The sequence below is a fragment of the Drosophila teissieri genome, chromosome 3R (genome assembly GCF_016746235.2).
Source record: "Drosophila teissieri strain GT53w chromosome 3R, Prin_Dtei_1.1, whole genome shotgun sequence".
Classification (NCBI taxonomy): Eukaryota; Metazoa; Arthropoda; class Insecta; order Diptera; family Drosophilidae; genus Drosophila; species Drosophila teissieri.
Window position 1 is genome coordinate 9,068,886 of NC_053032.1, and position 22,494 is coordinate 9,091,379.

General features: G+C 42.0%; 2 protein-coding genes across 2 annotated transcripts in view; one reads left to right on the forward strand and one right to left on the reverse strand.

The window, feature by feature from the left end:
• Positions 1–310: 310 nt before the first annotated feature.
• LOC122621951 lies at positions 311–9,058 on the forward strand. Its single transcript, XM_043799996.1, has 2 exons — positions 311–392; positions 8,523–9,058. Exon 2 carries the CDS (start codon positions 8,544–8,546, stop codon positions 8,958–8,960), a length of 417 nt encoding a protein of 138 aa, XP_043655931.1. The 5' UTR covers positions 311–392; positions 8,523–8,543; the 3' UTR covers positions 8,961–9,058.
• Positions 2,326–22,494, reverse strand: part of LOC122621952 (neuroligin 4-like) — a 35,547-nt gene continuing 15,378 nt past the window's right edge. Inside the window, 4 exon segments of the mRNA XM_043799997.1 lie at positions 2,326–3,594; positions 9,529–9,992; positions 19,995–20,597; positions 21,106–21,615. Of these exon segments, the coding sequence (XP_043655932.1) occupies positions 3,058–3,594; positions 9,529–9,992; positions 19,995–20,597; positions 21,106–21,615 (2,114 nt within the window). The 3' untranslated portion in view covers positions 2,326–3,057.

Here is a 22,494-nt window from a genome sequence, read left to right on the forward strand (position 1 = left end):
CGTATGCTACTGTAAAGTAATTTATTATAATTTAAAATTTAGTTGTATTGCTTTAAGTTTCAATAAAAGAATTAATTTCCTAGTACCCAACACTTTACACTACAAAATAAAATTGGTTGAAGCTATAAAACCACGTAGTAAGCGCTTACAAAATGATTACTGATATAAATATAAAACTAGGTGTACATCGAAATTCCTCCTTTTACACAAATGCGTTAAAGCTTTAGTGGATCATACAAATTTCCCAGTTTGTTTAACGCGTTAATTAGGATTTACGGTGCAGGAGCCAGGGGCAGGTCGTTGATTTCGGCATTTAAAATAATAATCCTCATTTGCGACACCTGCCATCAAGTTTTTATGTCCGCATGTGTGTGACTGGAGCTGCACAAAAGGTAATTTGTAAAATTCTGCGCTATAAAACATTAATAATAAAAAGGTAGCAAGTGTCAAGCGGAAGACACCTACCTGTGGATCTCAACCCTCGTTGCCCATAAATCTCCTGGCCAACACATTTTTCGCATTTAGTTTGTAATAAAAAGCAACATTAAAAGCGAATATTCACTTCAAACCGACATTACGCCAAGTTGTGGTTAGTTTGGCGGAGTTCTGGGGCGTTCGGTGTGCTGATGGGTTTTTCGGGAATACGATGCGACTAATGCCTTTCAGGATTTCATTTCAAGCTGCCACAGTTCTTGCGACTGGTTGCAACTGGATGAATGAGCGTGGAGGGTTTCGGCTTTCTGCAGTAATACATAAACATAGATTTGTGCAAAAAATTGCTACGGTTTTCCTATAAATTTGCCTCATCAAAAGAGTTGAACAATGCAAAGTGTGTTTAATTTTAAATTAATTATGGCCGCAAGCGGTCCATTTTTACATGTTGCACACTCCTCAACCGAACTGCCGCGCTCCTCATACTCATACTCATTTACCAACACATTTTAAATAATGAAATTTGCGCATAAAACTTTGGCTTGTCGTAAACGAGTAAAATAGAAGGCAACTGAAACACACAGAAGGGAAAAAAGCGATGTTGCATGCAGCACACATCAAACAAAATAAACAAACGGGGCGGCAAATGGGCGGAAAAGTCAGTCTACAAAAGAGTTACAAAATGACCAGCGGGCATTTTGTTTTTCATTTTTCATTTTCTGTTTTTCGTTTTTTCTGGCTTTCATTTTCTATTTTGCCGCTGTTCTTGTTTTCGTTTTCGGCAGAGTTAATTGGAATAGTTTTCCCCAAACATAAACAAGCTTCAAGAGCAGATAGTGCGGCGGTTTTGGGCGCTGGGGCGTGGCTTGGTTACATATTTGATGTGTTGGCCGCCAGAAGCGCAGCTTCATCATATATACAAATAAAATAAATTAATTCGCCAAGAACCTTGAATTTTCCGCCTGAACTTAGCAAACTTTTCGCCATATTCTCCCTCCTTTCGCAGCCATATTGTTGGCCAGACATAAAATTTGATTTAATAACCGCTGTTGGCTGCCATAAAAATTTCAGCCATTAAAATTGCCGGAACGAAAATTCTGCTCATAAACGAAAAGCATTTAAAACGAAATGAATCCCGCAATCCTCCGGGTTAGATTGGGTTCACCAGGGTCTTAGGGTCTTTATTAGCTCTTAGCAGGCATCCCAAACTTCATAAACTGCGAAACGAAAAACCAAGGTCCAGTTTTTGTGGAGGGACTTGAAAACGATTTACCTATGGCGCTCTTTATGGGCATACATGGTTCTGGATCAAAAATCTTGATGGGGAAATGTAGATTGCACCCTGAAAGTTAATAACAAAAATATTTGCAATTAAAGTGCTCTTGCTAATCACCTCTAATTGTTCCAGATATGCCAAGGAAAGTGGAAACGAGCCGATGTTTTAGTTTAATTTAGCTTTTATTGTTTTTAGTTTAATGGTTTGTTTATATCTCATTTAGTTTAACTTTATTTCATGTAGATCACTTAATTTAGTTTTTCACGTGTCATTCTTCCTTTTATATTGTAAACTAGACGATTATAAATTTAGTCTTAAAAATACAAATATCATATTTCGAGTTTATTTTTGGCGACGCTTTCAATGAGTTTTATCAGAATGCTTTACAAAGAAATTGGAAGAGTAGTTAACAGTATGCAGACATTTCGGAAAAAAACAAACAAAAAATTACATTTATTTGTAATAAAAAAGTTGATAAGTTGGCAGTTTCTGTTAGGTTGAGGTAACTTTTAGATTCGTAGGATTTTATCAAATAAAATGTAAAGTAAAAAGGACAATAGTTATTTTTCATAAGTTTAATAGAAATTAGTAATTAAAAACAGTATAAAACATATTTTTTACAAGCATTAACATCGAGTTGACTTGTTGCGTTTCTGCAACAAACTTCCCGTTCTAGAATAATTCGATTGAGTGTTAAAACCGTTCATAAAAAAAATGTTATCCTCTGGTGAATTGGTTGGTTTTGTACACAGTAAAAAAAGCGTCCATGGTTTATTCCTCATCATCAGAGTTTATTTAAATATTTAACTAGTTATTTGTTTTAATTATGCATCTCATTACGTTCTTTGTTAATCTAATCGATTTTGAGCCATGTTTGTGTTTCTTGTATGATTAGTGTAGTTTTATTTCATTTTCGTGTTTTTACTTTAAGTAAATAATACCACATTTGTGTTAATTTTTTCTAGAATATTTACAATGCCGTCAACAGAATGCCGTTATCAACAATTTCCATCAATATTTGCTTTCAATTTGCTGATGAGTGGAAAAAATGCATTTGTGCTACACTTACTTGGCTACTTGATTACATTCATATATGTATGTTGTTTATATATATGCATATACGGTTCACAACAGATCTATCGAGCAACTAAACACAGATATTTAACTAACACACCTTCAAACTATATTTACAGTTTTCCTTAGCTGATAACTTTTATCTATGGATTTCATATAATTTTTTGGATTTTTAGATGATTTGTTTGCGATTCCCCCTCCTTTTTGGAGGAGGGAAAAACGTTAGCCTATGACTAAACAGAGATTAGGTGCAGTCTAGTAGTTGGTTTTCCCTCTCAGTCGGAGAAGTTCTTCTCGTCGGAAAAGCGCACATGATGCTGCTGCTTGAGCCGCTCGCTTCGCTTTCCAGTCGGCGCCATTTTCACAATACCGCTGCTGCCACCGCTGGAGTTTCCCAGCCCGTTTCCAGGCCCGTTTCCATGCCCGTTTCCGGTGGCATGGCGTCCAGCGCCGCCTGCACTTCCGGCAGCTGGCAGAGTCGGCGACATGGTGGCCGAGGTGGTGGTGGACGTCGGCGAGGAGGAGTTCGTCCACTGCTCGTCGCAGGAGCAGTAGCCCCTGGCCACATCGCCACCCTCCAGCGCCAGGGCGTGGATTTCCCGCTTGAAGCGCAGCTTCTTCAGCTGCCGCTGCTTGTGGTCACTGGTGGAGGTGGGCGGCGCACCCACTCCCACGCCCACTCGCACGCCCACTCCCACTGCCACTCTCCCTCCTCCGGCCCTCCCCACTCCCGCTGCCTGCCCAGCTGCGTCTGCATCCAGTGGTGTCCCATTGAGTTGGTCGTCATCCGACTGCTTCGGTGCATAGAACTCCTCGGGCGTTTCCGCTCGCAGGGTTTCTATGGAGCTGCAACAGAGGAGTTGAGGTTGAGAATTAAAGTCGCCATTTGAGCTTTAAAGTTGGTAAAATGTGTAAGTTGTGCGTGAAAAATATGCTCATAAATATTCATGATCTGTATGGAAACTAATTGATTGAAAGCGCAGACAGCAGCACAAAAAAGGTAGATATTTAAATAAAGTAGATTAAAGTATTTTCTCTTTACCGTGTGCATGCTTAAATTAATCAAACTATGTTTTAGCACTTGCAAATTGTACAGTAATTAAGCACCGATAATATTTAAATGACCGACTTAATTAATTGTTGTAAGGTTTAGTCAGGAAGCAGACTTTCACTCCATAAAGCAATTATTGTTCGAACTATCATGGTCAACGAAAACTGAATTTTTTCGGTAGATTTTAACTACATTCAACTACATATGCATACCACAGCATTGTACTTATTAAGAGAGCAAAGTAGCCGAGGAGTGCTGATCGAAAATAGAGATGTTACTAGCTTGTTTACCCCTCTAACTGTTTGGTAGTTTGGAAAAACCTTCCACACTTGAGTGAATGATGCTGAATCCAACGCATCCTTCGGAGGAGCAGAGCTTGAAGTCCTGGCGACTGGCACTCGCAGTCACGACGTCTTCCTACCACCCACTATTCCTACCACCTCGCCCATGCGATATCAACCTTAACGACACAGTGCCTGCCAGAAGTGCAGACCCATCAGTGCCACTCAGTTGGCCGCGCTATATCGCCTGGCCCTTCGCTAGATACATACATATACATATACATATACGGGTTTGCATATATACACATGTATGTATATCTGTCCTATCGGGGAACTCGGCTCCATTTGGTCGCGGATTCGTTGATGTTACCCCGTTCTCATGGACGTACACTTCATTGCGCTCTGTTGGCGCTTTCCATTTTTCCATTTTTTCATTTTTCCATTTCTCCATTATGCTTTTGTGTTTAGTTTAAAATTCAGCGGGATATCTTCTGCAGCAGCTGCATGCCATATTTATTCAGCTTCCCTTACTTTTTTCCTACGTCCTCTTCTTAAACTTTTTCTTCAACTAGCGCTGTTTGTGTTTTTTGATGTTCCGTGTACTTAACAATTTTAAGGGGATTTCGCAGCTTTTCTAATTTTGTTTCTTTTAAATATTAAGTATTTTTACAGTAAACTTTTTTTTGTAAAATCATTTGAAAGCCGATTGCAATAGAACTAGTATTTCGTGCACCTAACGAATTAAAACACTTTTAGAACATTATTGGCATTGTTATTGATGATAATAGGACAATAATTTATGTTTTGAATTGCATTATACTAGTTATTGACTGTTTAGATACCCATTTCAGTATGGCCTGGAACTTGATTGCTCCTTAGCCAATAGTAGACGGTATCTTCTGGTCTATTTGCACGACACTTTTCTGCCAATTTGTTTTCTTTCTTTTCGCTGTGCGTGCCCATTTGTGCAGTACAGTAAACTCGGGTGCGCGAGAATTTATGCAAAGAAAGCGAAAAGTGCAAAGTAAAGTGCAGTTGCGAAAAATGCGCGGCTGCCTTTTGTTTTGCCAGCTCTTTGGCCATCGGGGTTGAGTTGGGTGTTGGGGGATGTGGGTGGTGGGTGATGGGTGGTGGTGTTTGGTGTTAGGTGGGTGGTTAGATTGGGTGCCTTGAGCAAGGGGTGAAGGGGGTGGGGCGAGAAGGTGGGTGCTGGAGGTGCAGGCTTGGCTGCAGCACAGTTGAGCGCACAATTTGGCGCAGATTGTTGACTGGGGCTGATAGGGCGGGAGGCGGGGTGCGAGGGGGCGTGAGTGGTTTTCAAGGGGGCTGTGCTGGAATGCAGCTTAGACTTTCTCCTCGCAAGATACCAAAACTAAAGGAAAGAAGCCCCGGCAAAATGAGTGAACTGAGTAATGCGCGTAATGCAAATCGCTGCTACAATGTGTGCAAGTTACGGGTGGAAAAAGCGGACCGAGGGGGTGGTTGCTTGGGTGGGAAAGCGGGGAAAAGCCAGAGACCATCATTAACGTATTACGCGCATGTTTGTGCAGCCACTTTGCATATCTTCGCTGCTTTAGGGGGCAACCAGTGGGTGGGGAATCGGGTCCATTTGGGGAACTGGCGGACTTTAAACTCCCCAAGAAACAATGAACATCAGTCAAGTGTCGGAAATTTGCTCAGGTTCGTAGTCTAATTATCATAAACCAACAGCAAACGTGAGTGGGTAGGCAGAAAAATGTATTTTTCCATACATGAGATAAATATCGAATGATTTTGGTGCTTTACTGCATTTTCTTTTAAAGCTGACCTTTACCTGTAAAGTAAACGCTTTTAAACCAGAAATAATATAGCAGAACAAATTGTAGATCCGATAGATTATTGTATTGATACGCTTTTTCCTAATTTCTAAGGATATGAAAGCAGCATAGTTAACTAGATTGTAAGTCCGTTTCCTTTAGTTGAGTAAGGGGTACCGGATAGTCGAGGAGCTCGACTAAAACTATCTCTCTTGTTTTCTATTTCATGGGACCAACAATGACAACAATGTAGAAATAAATTCACTTGATTTACACAAATTATAGGTGAAAAAAATAAATAACCTTTGTATCCACAACGCTCTCCATTGATGATTGATGTGTGTTTTGGCATGTTGCGAATGGCTTATATGAGCTCGCATATATATGTATACAAATACAACCCATATAATGTGCAGATCCTGAAGCTAATCCCTCTGCCACATAATCCTTACCTCTCGGGTTCTTTGTGAAACTTGAAAGATTTGCGCTAATTACAAACACATTTAGCCCACAAGCCTTTGCGAGAATTTGTGTGCGAAGGGATTTCCATTTACCCTGTAAGCTTAGTCATGTAATTTTAGGAAAGAGTTTTATAAGTCAACCCCCTCAAACCGCAGTAAATACTCTGTTTGCGTAATAATTTACCGATTAATCACAAAAGATTGCAACCAAGGTAACCACATATGATTACTTCCAGGCAAACTGAAACTAATGACAAGTTTTTGCTGCATATGAATCCATTTCAAGTGGTTAGCAACGCGTATGTTGCTCACATTAGTTGCTAATGAATGTAAATAAAGATAGATAAATAGAATTATGTATCTTTGTTGCCAAAAAGTAGTAGCCGCTTACTGAATTCCAAAATGGACCAGAGATTAAATTTAAGACATTTGCACACTACTAATTTGTTTAATTCCCAAAGGAATGTACTCAATGCCATCATTGAATTAATCCAAGTGTGGTTGGTTTTTCCACACTCTCCGCACCCTTTGATTATAATTTAAACAAGGGCCAAAAATATTCACACTTTAACAAGGTGTAAGGAGCCGGAAGCCAGTGGAGTGGCTTAAGGAAAAGGAATGCGAAATTAATGTTTATTGCCCTTTTAGCACATACACACTTCACCACGCCCCTCGCCGGATATGCTATGTACATAAGTGTGTGTTTGTTGGTGTACCTTTGCATAAAAGTTGCCATTTGCCCCCTTTCACTTTAGTTGGAAGGGAAATTGCATTTCCACCGCGCCAGGAGAGCAGCGCAGAAATGTTAATCAGCTAAAAGTTAAGGAAACCAAGGCGGAGGCTGTGCAGGCAGCGTGTGTTAAACAAAAGGGAAAGAAATGCAAATTTAATTGTGCGCCAGGTGAAATAGTGTCCTGACCCACCCACACACAGCCACACACAACCACACCCGCCCACACACACCTTCAGACACGAACACATACACACACAAGTGGCTGCAAGCGGACAGCGGTAGAAGGCTCTGCAAGTGGGTTGATCTTTTCGGCCACGTTGTTTTATGGGCGGCGAAAAATGGCCTCTTTCGCAGCGGATTTAATAAGATTAATGCACTGGCTGAAGGAATATAGCAATATCTTACATATTGTTCACTTTAGTGAAAAGCCCCCAGTATGTAATCAAAATGTATGTAATGAAATTTGTTGATCAAAATCATGAACAGTAACGCAGATATATTAACTTTACTATAAAATAGTAAATATAACTACATTAAGTTTAGTTTGATTAAACGTGAAACTACGAAACGACTAGGAAATCAGTAATGCATTTTCCAGAACTGCTTGTAAGTTCCACTTAGGTATCCTGGCCAAAATAATTGCTTGTTTGTACCACTTCCCTTTGAGTTGACAGCCGTGCAACTGTGCAGCTGGGGTTGGGTTTTGGTTACACGGCTTGGATCCAGTTAATGCAATTTTTGAGTTTTTTCCTGGCTACCCTGCAGTTTTAATTTGGTTGGCTCGAATTTCCAGGGTCCAGCATTGGGCTCATAAATTAGTTGGCAGCTTGGTTTCAAGTTGCATGCCGCAAATTGCCTTGCACCTCGCCACTTGTTATGGCTGCGTCTCGTGGTTCCTTTTATAATTTCGTTCATAATTTCACTTCACTCTGTTCTGGCACTACTACGTAGCGACATATATAAATTTAATTCGTAGCTACTGTTTCGTTTTTGTCCTGCGAAATACCTCCCATTAAAGCTGCCCCTTTTTGGGGCATTGGGGGCCGCCCACTGTTTGGCATTTTTCCATGCCAGTGACTGCGACATTTGAGTCCACCTTGAACCATGAACTTATGTTTTATTTGCTTACGTTTTTTATCAAATAAAGAGCCAGCATTTTTTGCTGCCGCATGTTTGACATGCCGTTTGTTATTTTTGATCAGAGGCTGTGTGTGCAGATATTTTATATTTATTTTATATTTTACCTTTTTTTAATGCTCCTCCACGACCTCTGTGTTTTATTCGGTTCTGTAAGGGGTTCAGTGTGTTCCTCGTCCTTTTTGAAAGGGGAACTACCTTGCAAAGGTTTTCCTATTAAATTGTTAGAATATTTTCATGACTTTACTGTCAATATCCGTTTAAATTGTATGTATCCTTAGAATTGGTAGAGCAAATCAGGAATGAAGAAGCTCACTATATCTCATTACCTCACACTGGCCCTAAAAAAGCTGGACCCACCGACCGATTGGGAGGACATCCTGGAGTTCGTCCTCGCCACCTTGGACGCCACGTGTCGTCCCAAATATTACACCAAAGAATTGGAGAAGGCCCTGAATGTTGGACTGCGTTTTGGCATAATACGCGAAATGAATAATAAATATTATCTGTATGAATATGCGAAAATAAATTCGCTTGGAGAAATTACATACGAGTTTACCGAAAATCCCCTGAGTCCTTCGCATTGCATAAACAAGGATGAGGAGGACAAGGATGATGGGGACGGGGACGGGGACGATGAAGACTACAAGGACGGGAATAAAAGCGACCAGAAATTCGCAGATCAGAATGATTTGAAGGCCGCGTTGGTGGAAAAGTGAACAGAAGTTCGGGTTAATCCGTGATAATTTAAATTATATGTAAGATAGTAATATTAAAGATAATTTGCTGGTTTTTGATGGACCCCCTAACAAAATAACCAAATTCGTTCTGCTATTATATGAATATATTTACACAAAAGGAACTTGTTTCGAATTATCGTAGACTTGTAATGTTGTTTTCTTTTTTAAAAATTGAATCACTTTAGTGAAAAAGCATTTGAACCATTGACAAAGGGTTTAAAAATATTTCAACAACAATTTTAGGGGCCACATTTTGTATACGAATTTAATAAGAAAAAAGGCAAATTTAGTTTGTTAAGATTGGGTAATAAGAGTTGACTAATTTGTATATGCTACAGATCTTAAAGCACAGCCTGTCGCATATACTCGTATACAGTTAATGAATGATTTATGAGTCGGTGAGTAAAAATGATGCCCGTGTGCTCAAATAACTAGAACATATACATATAAACAAGGCTCGAGAGAAGTGCGGATGCATCTCGTAATGATATTACACTTACCCCGTTGATGACTATAAGTCCAACTCAAAGACCGATACCTATCAGACGCGCATCTCGTCCATCGCCGCCTGCGGCACCTGCTGCTGCTGTTGCGGGTGCGGATGCGGGTGCTGATGCTGCTGCGGGTGCTGCTGCTGCTGGCCGCCGACGGGCGAGGCGGAGGTCAGGACGAGGCCGTCGCCGTGCGAGTGCACCAGGTGGGCGGCGTGGGAGTGCGAGTGGGTGTGGTGACCCTTCGAGGAGCTGGGGGCGCTGCTCACGCCGCTGCTGCTGCTGCCGCCGGATGGCGTTTGGTCCAGGAGCATGTTGCCAACGCCCACGCCCCCGCCCACGCCTCCGCCCACGGCCACGCCCATCGCCGAGTTATTGCTGCTGCTGTTCGTTGTCGTCGAGGAGGCGGTGCGGAGCGGTGGGCGTGGTCCGCGTATGTGATGCGACTGCATCCCAGTGAGGACAGCTCCATTCGACTGATGTTTGTTCGACTGCTGTTGCTGCTGATATTGCTGCAGCTCTGCTGCACGGAAAAAAAAAATGGAGAGTACGGGTCAGTTGACTTATCAATATAGGTACTTTGCATTCAGATCGTAACATAAAATATGAATTTATATTTGATCTATATTTGGCTATGAGTCACACAGTACACAGTATGTGAGCAGATCACAAAAATTCGTTCCATTCAGAAAATTAATTTTTGGTATAAACATTCCCAGTGCCTGGACATAAAAGGGGCATGGGAAGTAAGCTACTTATGTACGTTATGCATATGTTGGCATATTATCAGGCAAATGTTTATTGACGATGGCGGCGGCAGCAACAAAAAGTCAGTTTGTAAACAACAATGTCAACCATTAAACACACATTCCCATATCATCGACATCCTCATCCTCATCGTCAGCGGGGAGCAGGGAGCGCGCGTCATCGGAGTTGGCTGCTCTTTTTGTTCCATTGAATTGGCAATCTGGAACTACCACCCACTTCCCAGTTCTCCTTTCAGCATTCGATGTCGTTCAACTTGTCGCCCCGATTGCCTTCCAAATGCAAAAGCGCAAAATGTGCAGAGCCATTGACGCGTCTAATATTTTGATGCTCCCAAACACCCCTTTTTTGATCCGCAGTGTGTGGGGCTGGCGCAGAACTAATTTGTTTGCCTTGCTTCTATAGACACAATGCAGTTTTATTGGTGACTCGGCACTAAAAGAGCAGACTGCTTCGAATGGGGCGTCGTGTCATGTAATAAAATCTGAAGTTGGTAACGGCCAAGTGCTAACTGTCATGAAGCCAAACGGCGCGAGAAGGACTTGCCGACATATGGAGCTTAATGTAGTTTGTACCTAGAAGGTGGACTCATCCGGAAACGGTTTAATTCTACTATTTTGGAGGCTTTCCAAACGCAGCTAAAGTACTAATTTAACTTCCTGTTTTAAAAACCTTTAAAAGTACTATAAAGTTAGCTAAGCCTCAGTATTTCGCTTAGCCTTTGAGAGAGTTATAAGCACCAACAAATTGCTCAAATCCATAACTTCCTGCAGGCTTATCTCTGGAGTTGAGATGCCCATCTTGCTCTCCCAAAGCTCCCAACTTAATGAGCATTTTTAATCAGCCAGCTTCAGCGGTGCTGAGCCCCTTCTTAGGAGTAAATCTTAAAAAATTCAAAGAAATTTTCATTAGTCATTCAAGATGTCCCTGGGCAACCTTTAATCCCGGTCAAAAACCGCTTTCTCTAATTAGAGGTTTAATTCAACAAAGTACTCGATGGCGGGGCGAGCGTGTAGAACCAGTAGAGAGTTGTGCCCTTTTGGTTTTTATGTTTATGGCTTGGACTTTCGGGGGATTTGATGGCCAGCTCCGGTTTTCGGGCCAGTCAAGTGGCCAAATGGACTGGACCTAAGAGAGCATTCAGACTCAAATGTACCGGATTATGTTGCCTGGCTTTGGCTAGTTGGAATAGAAGAAAGCGGGGATTTGCCACAAAGCTTGGAGGGCGGAGTTCAAAGACAAGTAGGAAAAGGCCTCAGATGAAGCATAATTTAACCATTTTTTTGTTGGCAAATTATTCGCATACACACTCACTACCGGGAATCGGCGGCATAAAGGACCGCAAAGCTAGAGTGCTTCATGCAATTTCCCCAAGGAGTGCGGCCATCATTTATGAATATGAAATTAACAACGGTGCGTATGCGTAATTTGTAATGAAAGCCAGTGAAAACCAAACCAAACCTGACCAAACCTGACCAAACCTGACCGAAACCACACCCACACCCACACCACCAACTGAGTGCTGGCCACGGGGTATGCAATAAATTTTCAATTTCCAAAGTTGGACTTTTTGCCCGACCGACAACCCGCAGCGAAGCAAATCTAATTTATATGCACATCACTTATACGCACTGTTGCAATTACAATGCAAATGCTGCAACAAATGCGTATTATGCGTACGGGCAGAAAATATTACCCCGAATATCGGAGCTTCCCTCGAATATTGCTGCGAAATAATGCAGTCCGAAAGGCTTGGCCAAAATTCCGCTCAACGGATGTTGATTAGTATGAAATGACAAGACCGGAAATGCTGTGCATAACTCAAAAAAGGCCAAAAGTAAAACAAAATTGCCAGCCGCACGGAGCTCACTTAACCGCACCGACATGAAGGGCCACTGGCCAGTAGTGGGTTAAGGGTCGACGGGCTATGGGACTATGGGCCTAAGGGGTTATGGGGCTATGGGGATGGTGGGCTAAGGGTGGGGCGTGAGTGCAGCCACTGTGCCATGTGGATATTGTGGCTTTTGTACGCCCAACTAAGTGGACAGACAAGTGCAGCCAATCGAGCCCGTTGTTTGTGTGCTGCTTTTCAGAGTGTGGGGAGCGGGCTGGAGGGGGGTTAAGGGTGGGCCGCTTTAGGGTTAAGGGGTGTTTGGTGTGGAGTGTGGGGTGTGGGGTGCGAGGTTAGCCCCTCACGCTTGTCGCATTAATGAAGCATGCTCCACTCTGACTCACTCACGGCAATTTATTGCTGAATTTCAGCTGTTTCCCCCCGCATTTTACAGTTGTAGGACTCAATAAAAAAAGCTATATAGCATACTTAGCGGGGCATGCGACAGGAAATTGGTGGATAGGGATCCGCCGGAATTTACGGTCGAGAGATAGGGCAGTAACTGCGCCCAACCAGCTGCACATAATGTCTGCAATCCCATCAACTTGCGATGGGTGCTACGTGATTATGATGGAACTATGTGCTCAGCAGAGGACATTTAAATCCTACAGCAAAATTTATAGAAACACATCGGAACTATAGTCCAAAAACCTCAATAAATCTCCAAGCCCATACCCAATTTTTGGTTATCAAATTACTGATAAATATTTAAACTTCTCCAGCACATTTCCGGGCAATTAACAGTTCATTTGACTGCAATGAATTCCTAAGGAATTCTTACCCAAGCCAACTTAATTGTGTCGAATTCAAACCGAGTGCGTAAAAGCCTGACAAATGATTGTAGCATCCGAGGAAGCTACCCCTTGATAGCCGCTCGAAACCGAAATGGTTTTCCAATTAGCAAACGCTTAGGCAAACTGCCAAAAGCCAAGCACAACATTTAAATGGGATTGCAATGGGAACAACGGAGCGCGGGGGCAACAACAAATGAGCTTTGTGTCAAAGTCCAGATTAGCATACAATTTAGAGCATTTCAATCAAACATAAATCACAACCAGCCACTCCAACTGGACCGGCAGACCTCTACGATTTCCTGCCAAGCGAACGGCACGAAATTGTGCGTAGTAAATCAATGAAGGACAGAGACAGAGACAGAGACAGACACAGAGAAAGAGACGCTGGCGGAGATGCAGACAGGGACAGGTAGATAAGGCCCGAAGGAGCAACAGTATAAAAAATCTATTTTCCAAAATGCAATCCGAGAAATCAAACCGGATATCGGGGGGCGGGGCTGGTTGAAACGGAAATTTATGTGCTTCTATTTAGCATTGAGTTAGAAGTTCCGAGGAAGCGGAATCGAGCGCACGAACGAGCAAAAATTAAGTATACGCCGCCGTGCACCCAAGCAGTTCATGCGTGTGTTTTCGCATTTGTGTGTGTGTCCGCCTCGTCTATGTGTGTGTTGCTGTGTCGGTGTGAGTGAGCAGCACAATTAAATTGGATTTATGGCGCGCATGATTGCAAAATGAAGTTAATGCGCATACAAATACAATCGAGCTGAAAGAAAAATGATTCTCGAACTTCTTCCTCCATCGCCGAGCGGATATCGTACCTTGTTTGTCATGTCATCAATAATCGAGGAGCAGTCGGGAGCCAGCGCAAGTAAATTGAATGAGCATATTAAAAAAGGAGCAGTGCTGCAAGGAAGTGCCAAGGAAATGAAACTCAGCAGCACTCGTGAAGGGCCAAAAACTGAATCAGGAAATCGCAGAGCAGCGCCCCAATGAAATATGTACGATTCGCTGGCCATGTGGACTTATGTTGGCCCAGCGCGTTGGCGGGTCTGAAATATTTATTAGCCATCCAGTCGGTCATAGTTGTCCCGGGTTAATGTTAGTTTATGCAATAGTTTGACACATTTGACAGGGGAAACGCTCCTAATTGATTGATGACAAATGGCCAGCGGAAAAAGTTAGAGAACTTCCGGCAAATATGAAACCATTTATCTTCGCATTGAAAGCTGCCCGAAGTGGATTTGTTATCTCCACGAAAGTGCTGTAATTATAGGGGTTCTGTGTTCGGAATTGCGGAAACTTATTTTAGATTATGGAAAAATGTGTTATGAGTTGCTCAAATAAAAATATTCGATAAGTATGCTGAAAAAACTCACAGAAATAAAGACGATTATATATTCACTTTGTTTTTCTTTCTTCCTACAAATGGATGATACCATATTCAGCATAATATTCTAAATTTTTAACAGAAAATATTTCAACTATTACAAAAGCAAATACAATCATATGTTGAACCCCCCCATCTGTTCGGTAAAGTGCAATAATCGGTGGAACTTTAGTTAAATTTTCCCTACTTGCGATCCTTTTGCTGTGGACAAACAACTTGAGCTGAGACCCAACTGACCACTAACAGTGATACTGAATCTCCACCCGGAAATCCCCCCTCAGGGCAATAAAATAATATTGTCTTATCTAACTATGTGCGCACTGCACATCAAGAAAGGGACAAATGAAAAAAGGGGGCCCACTATTTTCGATGAGGGAGAGTTTCCGGCGCGGTTTGGGGGTCTGTATTATTCGAATACCCACAGCAGTTGGCAAGCGTCTATCATTTTTGGGGGAACCGTCAAAGCCTAGACGAAACAATAAAACCAAAGAAGGCGAATCGTAAACAGAGGGGGATATATATGTACGTATGTATATATATGTCGTGGGGAAGAATAACCGCACACAATGTGACGGCATCGATGGCATCGAATAATGTTTGGTTTGGTTTGCCAGAAGAGCTTCTGCCCATCGAGGCCCCTTTTTCCCCTCGGATTGTCGGGGACAACGGCAAACATATGCTGATGGAATGAGGGAGGGGCAAGGGGGCAAAGGGACAAAGGGGCAAAAATATGGTCAGAGTTGGCAGGGTTGGTTTGCAAATAGATTTTTCATCATTTTTTGTCATTTTCCGTTGCGTACACACGGCGTATGTGTGATGAACGCGTTTGCACTCACTTTTCGCTCGAAGTTTTTCCCGCTTCACCGTGCTGAAATTTCAATAATAACATTTGTATGAAGCTGTTTATGTCCTGGTGGCCAAAGGCAGTTGTTGTTCTGCGGTTGCCTGCCATTGACAATGTGGATGACAATCATGTCACGTCACGGATAAGGTGCTTTTGGCCCCGTCCCCATACTTTTTCCCCCATCAGGCCACCATATATATTATTTTGGCCCTGCTTGGGGTGCTTAACAGGCACCTCGCGTTCGCCTTTTGTTTGCCGCCTTATTTTTATTATATTTATGCTGCTGCACCCATCCCCACCACACACATGTCAGCAAAAATCGTTTACGCTTCATTGTTTTTACTCAATTTTGTTGATTTTTTTCTTGCTCACTTGCCCGCCTGCCTCGCCATTTTGCCTTTTGTCTGAGGTCGGCGCTTTTATTTTTTCTCCACATTTGCGCTCATCCGCCAAAAGTTCTCCCTATGCCAAGTATAAATCTGAATAAATTGAAAACTGCCACCAGGAAAAAAGAGATATGAAATAGCCTCACTTTGAGTGCTTAACGCTGGCTTCAAAGAGCTCAAAAGCGTTGCCCAATGCACAAATGCAAAAAAGTATGTGTATACTCGAATATATTGAAAATGATTAAGGCCCAAAAAAGGCTGAGTAAGGATTTTTATCGATTGAACGGGTCCAAGTTTCCAATTCCCATTCAAATATGTATGCACGGGGCCAGCTTAGTTTTAAGTCTCCCCTCTAATCAAATGTTTTGCCTAAAAAAGTTCCCTTTTAGGCCAACATAATACGTCGGCATTCCATTGGCCCAAAAGTTGGCAACACATTTTCCAATTCACTTTGCAAGTCCCTAAATTGAACGCTTTACGTGTATATGTGTAAATTGTAAATTGTAAATTGTGGATATAAGGCTTTTCGGATGATTTATGGGCGGATGGGAAAAGGTAAGGCTTTAACACTTTTATGTTGCACAAATGTATACAATATTTTAGACATTTTTGTAGTCAAAACTAAGATTAATTCAAGGTTCTTTAATTGAAGACATCGATTCACGCTGAACAGATTAATTTGAATTAAAATCAAAATATATGTACGTGGCATATATTGTTTCATTTTAGGTTAGTCTCAGCATATTCAATGTTATTTGGAGCATGAAATTTAATTGAAAGCTGCTTTTAAATGACTCTCGATTAAATTATGAATTCGTTTGCAAATAAAGCGACAGAAACCTGAGCCAGAAACAAATTTACGTGAAGGAAACTTAACCTAATGAGGCATTTAACTGGCGTTCAACAATGTCAGCAACCTCACATAATCCACAGGCCTCCACAAACACAAAAGTTAAAGGAAGTAAGGACAACAACAAGGACTTCAGTGTGCCACTTGAGTGCCTTAAGCGAACCGTCGGCCAGCAGAAATCTCAGAACAAACATTAATTACACAAGGACTCTGGCCAGACACAAACTACCGTTGACTTTAATATTTATAGTCTCCTCCTTGTCGGCAAGAAAAATTTGCGCTGCTTAAATAAATAACTGGCAACAAAAACGCCCGGAAAATAGGGAGTTGGGAGGGAAATCGAGCAGCGAGGAGATGCTGAAAATATGCGCCCACGCATAATTATATGAAAATTCGCAATAATTATAAATAATGCAGAGAGCGCTCAAAATGCCAGCAGAGAAACACTCGCCACTTCCGACAACGTCGCCACCTGATGGCATTTTCCTCGTCATCATCATTAACATCATCATCATCATCGTCGTCATCGTCAAGTGCCACGCCCACCATCCCACCATCCCACTTAACCACTACGAATTTCCGCTTCCGTTAAGGCGCGAGCGTAAAATTAAATCAGCAACAAAATATTCTATGCAAATGCGAAAAAGGACGCATTCTCCGATGGAAAAGTGTGTATTTGTGTATTTGGCTCGAGTTTTATTTTCGCTCTGTTATTCTTCGATTTTCATTTTTTACTTTCAGCATTTCACCGTTATCGACCAGCAATTAGAGAGCTGACAAAATATAAGTGCATAAACCTGCTCAAGTAGCTAAAAATATGTTTCTCTCGGATTTCTGGTCCATGCAAAATTGGTTCTTCGCTAAAAGTTTGCAGTTTGAGTGGGCTGAGAAGGTCTTGGAGTGTAAAATTGTTGATGAAATCAATTTATGTTTGCAGATTTCTACGACTTGTGCAGTGGAAATTACTCTTGACAAGAACTATCAGCTTAAGGTATTCAGATACCTCTAATTAAGACAGTTACGGATTGCAATCAGGTCGTGATGTATGTAAATTAAATACAAGTTATATTTATAAATTATTAATTTTAAAATATTAAATTTAAAATATGTAAAATAGCTAAAACCTTTTCAGTGATATGGAATTTGAATAAACAGCAAATTTCAAAATATCGTAATCAGAAGTATTCACGGAAACATTCAATCATTCTTTGAAAATATTTAAATTAATGCAGCTAAAAAAGTATTTATTTTGTAATCAAAATCTATAAATACGAAATATCTCCTCCACTCACTGTCAATTTGAAACTCCACCTAGAAATCGCCCCAATTTTTATTGTATAAATTATCTGTCAAACCCATGCTGAAATGTGTGTGTTTGTGGTATTTTCAGAGCTCAAACCTAATTTATTTCGGGGGAAAATTAAAACGTGTTCCCTCATCTGTCAGGTTCAGCGATGAATCGAACAGAGAAAACTGTTTTGTTATTCAAAAAAACAATGGGAGCTTGCCAACCTGTTTAGATCACCGAATCGCTTAGTTGTTTTATTCGCCATCGATGGCTAAAAATGTATTTACGCACAAATATGCCGGCAGAGATTGTGGGGTCCCGCAATAAAATTCGCATAATTCCATATGCAGAGAGTCGATTGGGAGCTATTCATCGTTCCGAACTCATTCTGCGCCGCTTGCCGGGTTAATGTTTACATTTTATTATGCTAAACTAGAACCAACAGTTTTATGTGATTCCTCCTTTTTTATTGGCCTGATGCGCTTGTGGTTTTACGGCGTGCTCTACCTTTATGGCAGAGCTGTAGATTTTCTTTATCCTTATCGCTACTTTTCTGTCTGGCGATTGAAATTGAAAATCTTATCATAAAAATCATGTCGTGACTGGGAAAATGGTAATGGTAATGGTAATTTCGCCGAGCCGCAGCAGAAGGATACTCGTACAATCGGTAAACGAATCTTTATTTTATTTGCCGCTTATATTGGAGATTTATTGGACGGGGAATATTTTCTGAAGTGGCCCATAACGACTTTATTGCGTGATGGCTGGGAAAAACTGTCAATAGCTGGAAAACATTGGGTGGGTGGAGGTCCCTTCCCTCCCTTCGTCGCATTTAACAGCTCATCAGGCAAGAGAAACAAACTAAAAACCTTGGCAATCAGTGGAGCATAATTTGTACAACAACTTCCGCTGCAGACCAAGTCCACAGAACCGGGATCACGGTTCGGATTCTTTGGTGTCCGTATTTTTGTATTTTCCGTGTGGTATGCTGGTCAAAAGTCAAAAGTCCGTTGAACCCCAGTGAAGCGTAAATGTTTTTCCCGGTCCTCAGCTTGTTTTTCCTCTTGGTGCTCCGCCTTTCCCGTCCAATGATTCAATAACACGTGTTAGCAGGCCCAGCAAAAATACGAAACAACCTCCTCGTCGGCTGATTAGAACAATTTCAATTTTCACGCGGACATTCTCGTTCTTTGCTGCCCCAGACTTTTTGCAACGTCAGACCTTTCGGGCACGAAGGTCATTCAATTTGATTAAGCAATATTTTCGTTTGTTTGGGATGATTTAGCAGGATATTTATGTGTGTGTGGGTGGATAGCCCGTGACAGGTCGAACAGTTCACAGTCATGCCCGTCTGCCGTCCCCCTCTTCGTGGAGTTGGCCTTGGGGTGTCCTTTAGCCATTCATTAACCCATTGTTGGGGTTTAAGGACCTTAAGTTCAGTACAGTATAACCATAAGGTCTTGATAAAGCGTCCAGCTTATGCATATGATCACACTGATAATAATAATAATAATAAAACATCATGATTTTTAAAGTAGTACAATTTAAACATTTTATATGGCTCAATCTTTATTACCCAGCTATTCAAAGCAATTTTCGTAAGCAAATTGCTATGGTTCAAACTTGTTTTCAAATTTAAAGACCATTTTATGTTTAATGTGTTTAAAATATTTAAAATGATCAAAAAGCTTAAAACAAATACAACAAATTAGTTTTCTGTCCAAATAAAATAACAATAACTTCGCATAGAGCCAAAACTCGTAATTTGACATACATATTTGTTCTAGAAACTAGGAAAAAGACATTTCTGTGTCCCAAGAAACTGTGCCAAAACGAATTTCATTCCACCTTACCCAACCTATCCAGCGCCCAATATACTCTTGTTTTCAACCGCATCAAAGTTTTCCCCTGATTGTAATGCAAACTGTATTTCACCAACGGCAGTGCTTGCCAAGTGTGAAGTCTCACAAGAGCTTTTCAATCTCGAATTCATTTGCTTGAAATCGAATAAGCAGACTTGGAGAGTCGCAGAAACAGGGAACCGAGAAGTGAGATTCAAGATACAAGAATCGAAATGAAAAACGAGAGGGACGGGAAAACAAGCACTTCATAATGAAATGAAATCTTATCACATTTGAGCTTGATTGCTGCCTCAGCCCGCAATATTGTTGCAGGAGGAGAGCTCCGGAAACAAAGTTGCAACTTTGGCAGCAAAAAATCCAATTCAATTGCCATATCCTTTGGCACTTGCGTCTTCGAGTTGCGCGTCCTGGCTGTAATTTTACCCTCATTTTTATTTTCGTTTTCTGGCACTCACCTGTCGTGGGATTGTGTCGTCCTGCGGCCGCCAAACTAAGATTGCGTGGCAGGGTCATGCAATCTCCGCCCCCACCACCACCGCCACCAGAGGATCCTCCTCCAGCTCCAGCACCAGCACCGCCCATTCCAGGACCCACTGCGGTGCTGGTGAGCAGGACATTGCCGCGACTATCCACTAGGGCGGTGCCGCCGCCCGACATGTTCAAGGCGGCCGTGTTGCGCGCATAATTCAAAGTGGCCGCGTGGTGGAGGCCGCCCGACTTGGGCAGCGTCATCATGCCGGGATTGTAGCTCACGCTGCTGCCGGACACCACCACGGAGGCGCCTCCGGAAGCGGAACCGCCTCCGCCGCCAGCCCCGCCGCCCGATCCGGAGCCACTTCGTCCGAAAGTTTGCGTGCCAGTCATTCCCTTGATTTGCATGTGCTCACGCTGCTGCTGGTGCTGCTGCTGCTGGTGTTGCTGGTGTTGCTGCTGCTGCTTGGAGCTGGTGCTGTAGGTGACATTGCCCAGGTTGTCAGTGGTCACCTTAGACCCCTCGATGCCACCGTTATTCAGGGCCCCTCCGCTGCCTCCACCCACTTGCTGCTGCTGTTGCATTCCTGTTGGAGATTGGGAAATAGAAAATAGTAAATTGGATTTATAAAGCAGAATGATCTTGAATTGAACGAAATTACATGGCTTTAAGCTGATTAAGGGCTGCCACTACACAAGCTCAATTTATAGTCTCTTTAAAACGGGGAATTAAATTTAAATGTGTTAATATGTCTATTGATAATGCAAAAAAAAGGACTTGTCCTCGTTAATCTAAGATACAGTAGTAGTATATTTGTATATTGAATTTAAATGAACATGTACTATTATTAAATTATTATTTTTTCAAAAATTTTATTCAATTATTACTTGAGAATCTATTATATTTTATATACGTATATTTTCAATTTGCAGTCAGCATGTTTGCTTGTTTAAACGATCTCCTGATTGTATTATGCAGGAAATCAAAATACCCTAACGTAAGCCCAATGCAAAGTGAGTTCGTTGTTGGCTGTATAATTGAGTATTAACCCGGGAAGAGGCAATTGCCTTTTGCCCCGAGTCAACCACACCTACCTGTGTTTGAGCAGATGTGCGGTGGCGGCGGCTTCACCTCGTTGGCCGCTGCTGCGGCGGCTGCCGCTGCGGCTTGGAGCAACATGGCCGCCTGGCCGGCCTGGTCCTGATGGCTCTCCACGTCCACGATGACATTGGCCGAGCTCTGCGAGTGACCCATGTGGTAGTGGGCGTGCTTGATGGGCTCCGGTGGGTAGGGGACCTGCTGGTGCAGACTGCGCTGCTGGTACTGCTTCTGCAGTGTCTTCACCTCCAGCCGCGTCTTGTCGCGCTGGTAGTAGACTCCGGCGAAAATCAACACGTTGAGTATGAGCAGGCTGCAGCCAATGGCAATCGTAACACTCAGGGCCGTCGAATAGGCCGCATAGCCAGCTGCCTCGAAGCCGGAGGCCAAAGTGTCCGAGGAGGCGTTGGCCAGAGTGGTGGGTGCGAAGACACCACCGCCGCTCGAGTAGTTTCCCCCAATGGGTATACAGGTCGTGTACATGTTGTTCGGCTCCACGGTGGTCACTGTGGGTGGGATGGGCATGAGAAGTGAATTGCATATTAATCTCCGGGGACTGTCTGTAGTTCATTTTGCTCGCTCGGGGTCTACAGGTCGTATGAGTAATTATTCATATGGGACGAACGGGGCTGATCGGGCGCAGAAGATTGCTTCAGTTCGGTATCTTGTGACACAATTTGATGTTGGCTCACATTTCTCAGGGCAGCTGGGTTGTTCAATATTGCTATTTAATTAAATACAACATAATTCGCTTAGCACCTGACAAAAGGAATCCTTCGCCCCCAGCTACTGTGTTATTATACAAAATGCCTCGGCTTAATTAGTTTCTTTGTTGCTCGGGGCTGCCTTAAAAACTATCAACAAAATGTACAACTTTAAGTACATATTGTTTTATATGTATTGATTCCCCTTCAAATAACTTTGTTTTTGTATTATTGCGTGCAACAAAAGTGGTCAAGTGTTAGTATAACATTCGGGTAGCTGAAAACTTTATGTTTAACTTAATTTGCTTTTATAATATTGTGAAAGTATATTGAACTTAATACAATACAATAATAGAAAGCTGAACAGCTATTGCTTTTTTGCTGTTGAATGTTGTGTAACTATTGTTCGATAATATAATAAAATATAATTTGAGTTATAAACAATAGTGGAAAATTATCTCGAATATTATAAATTGCGGTGAAATTAATAATTTTTGTAAGGGCTGAGTATTATTAAAAGTGGGTGTTGTCAGAGTAATACTTTTTATACAAGTAGCCTTTGAAAAATATCCTTGAAAACGGATTGATTCTTGAATTACAATTATTCCATTCCATTTTATTGAAAGTCCGATAAGTTGAACAAAAGTTTGTTATTAACCCCCATGTTGTTCAATATCTGGG

Bases quoted from the DNA above. Each gene is read 5' to 3' on its own strand.
- LOC122621951 (XM_043799996.1), top strand. From the start codon at position 8,544: ATGAAGAAGCTCACTATATCTCATTACCTCACACTGGCCCTAAAAAAG.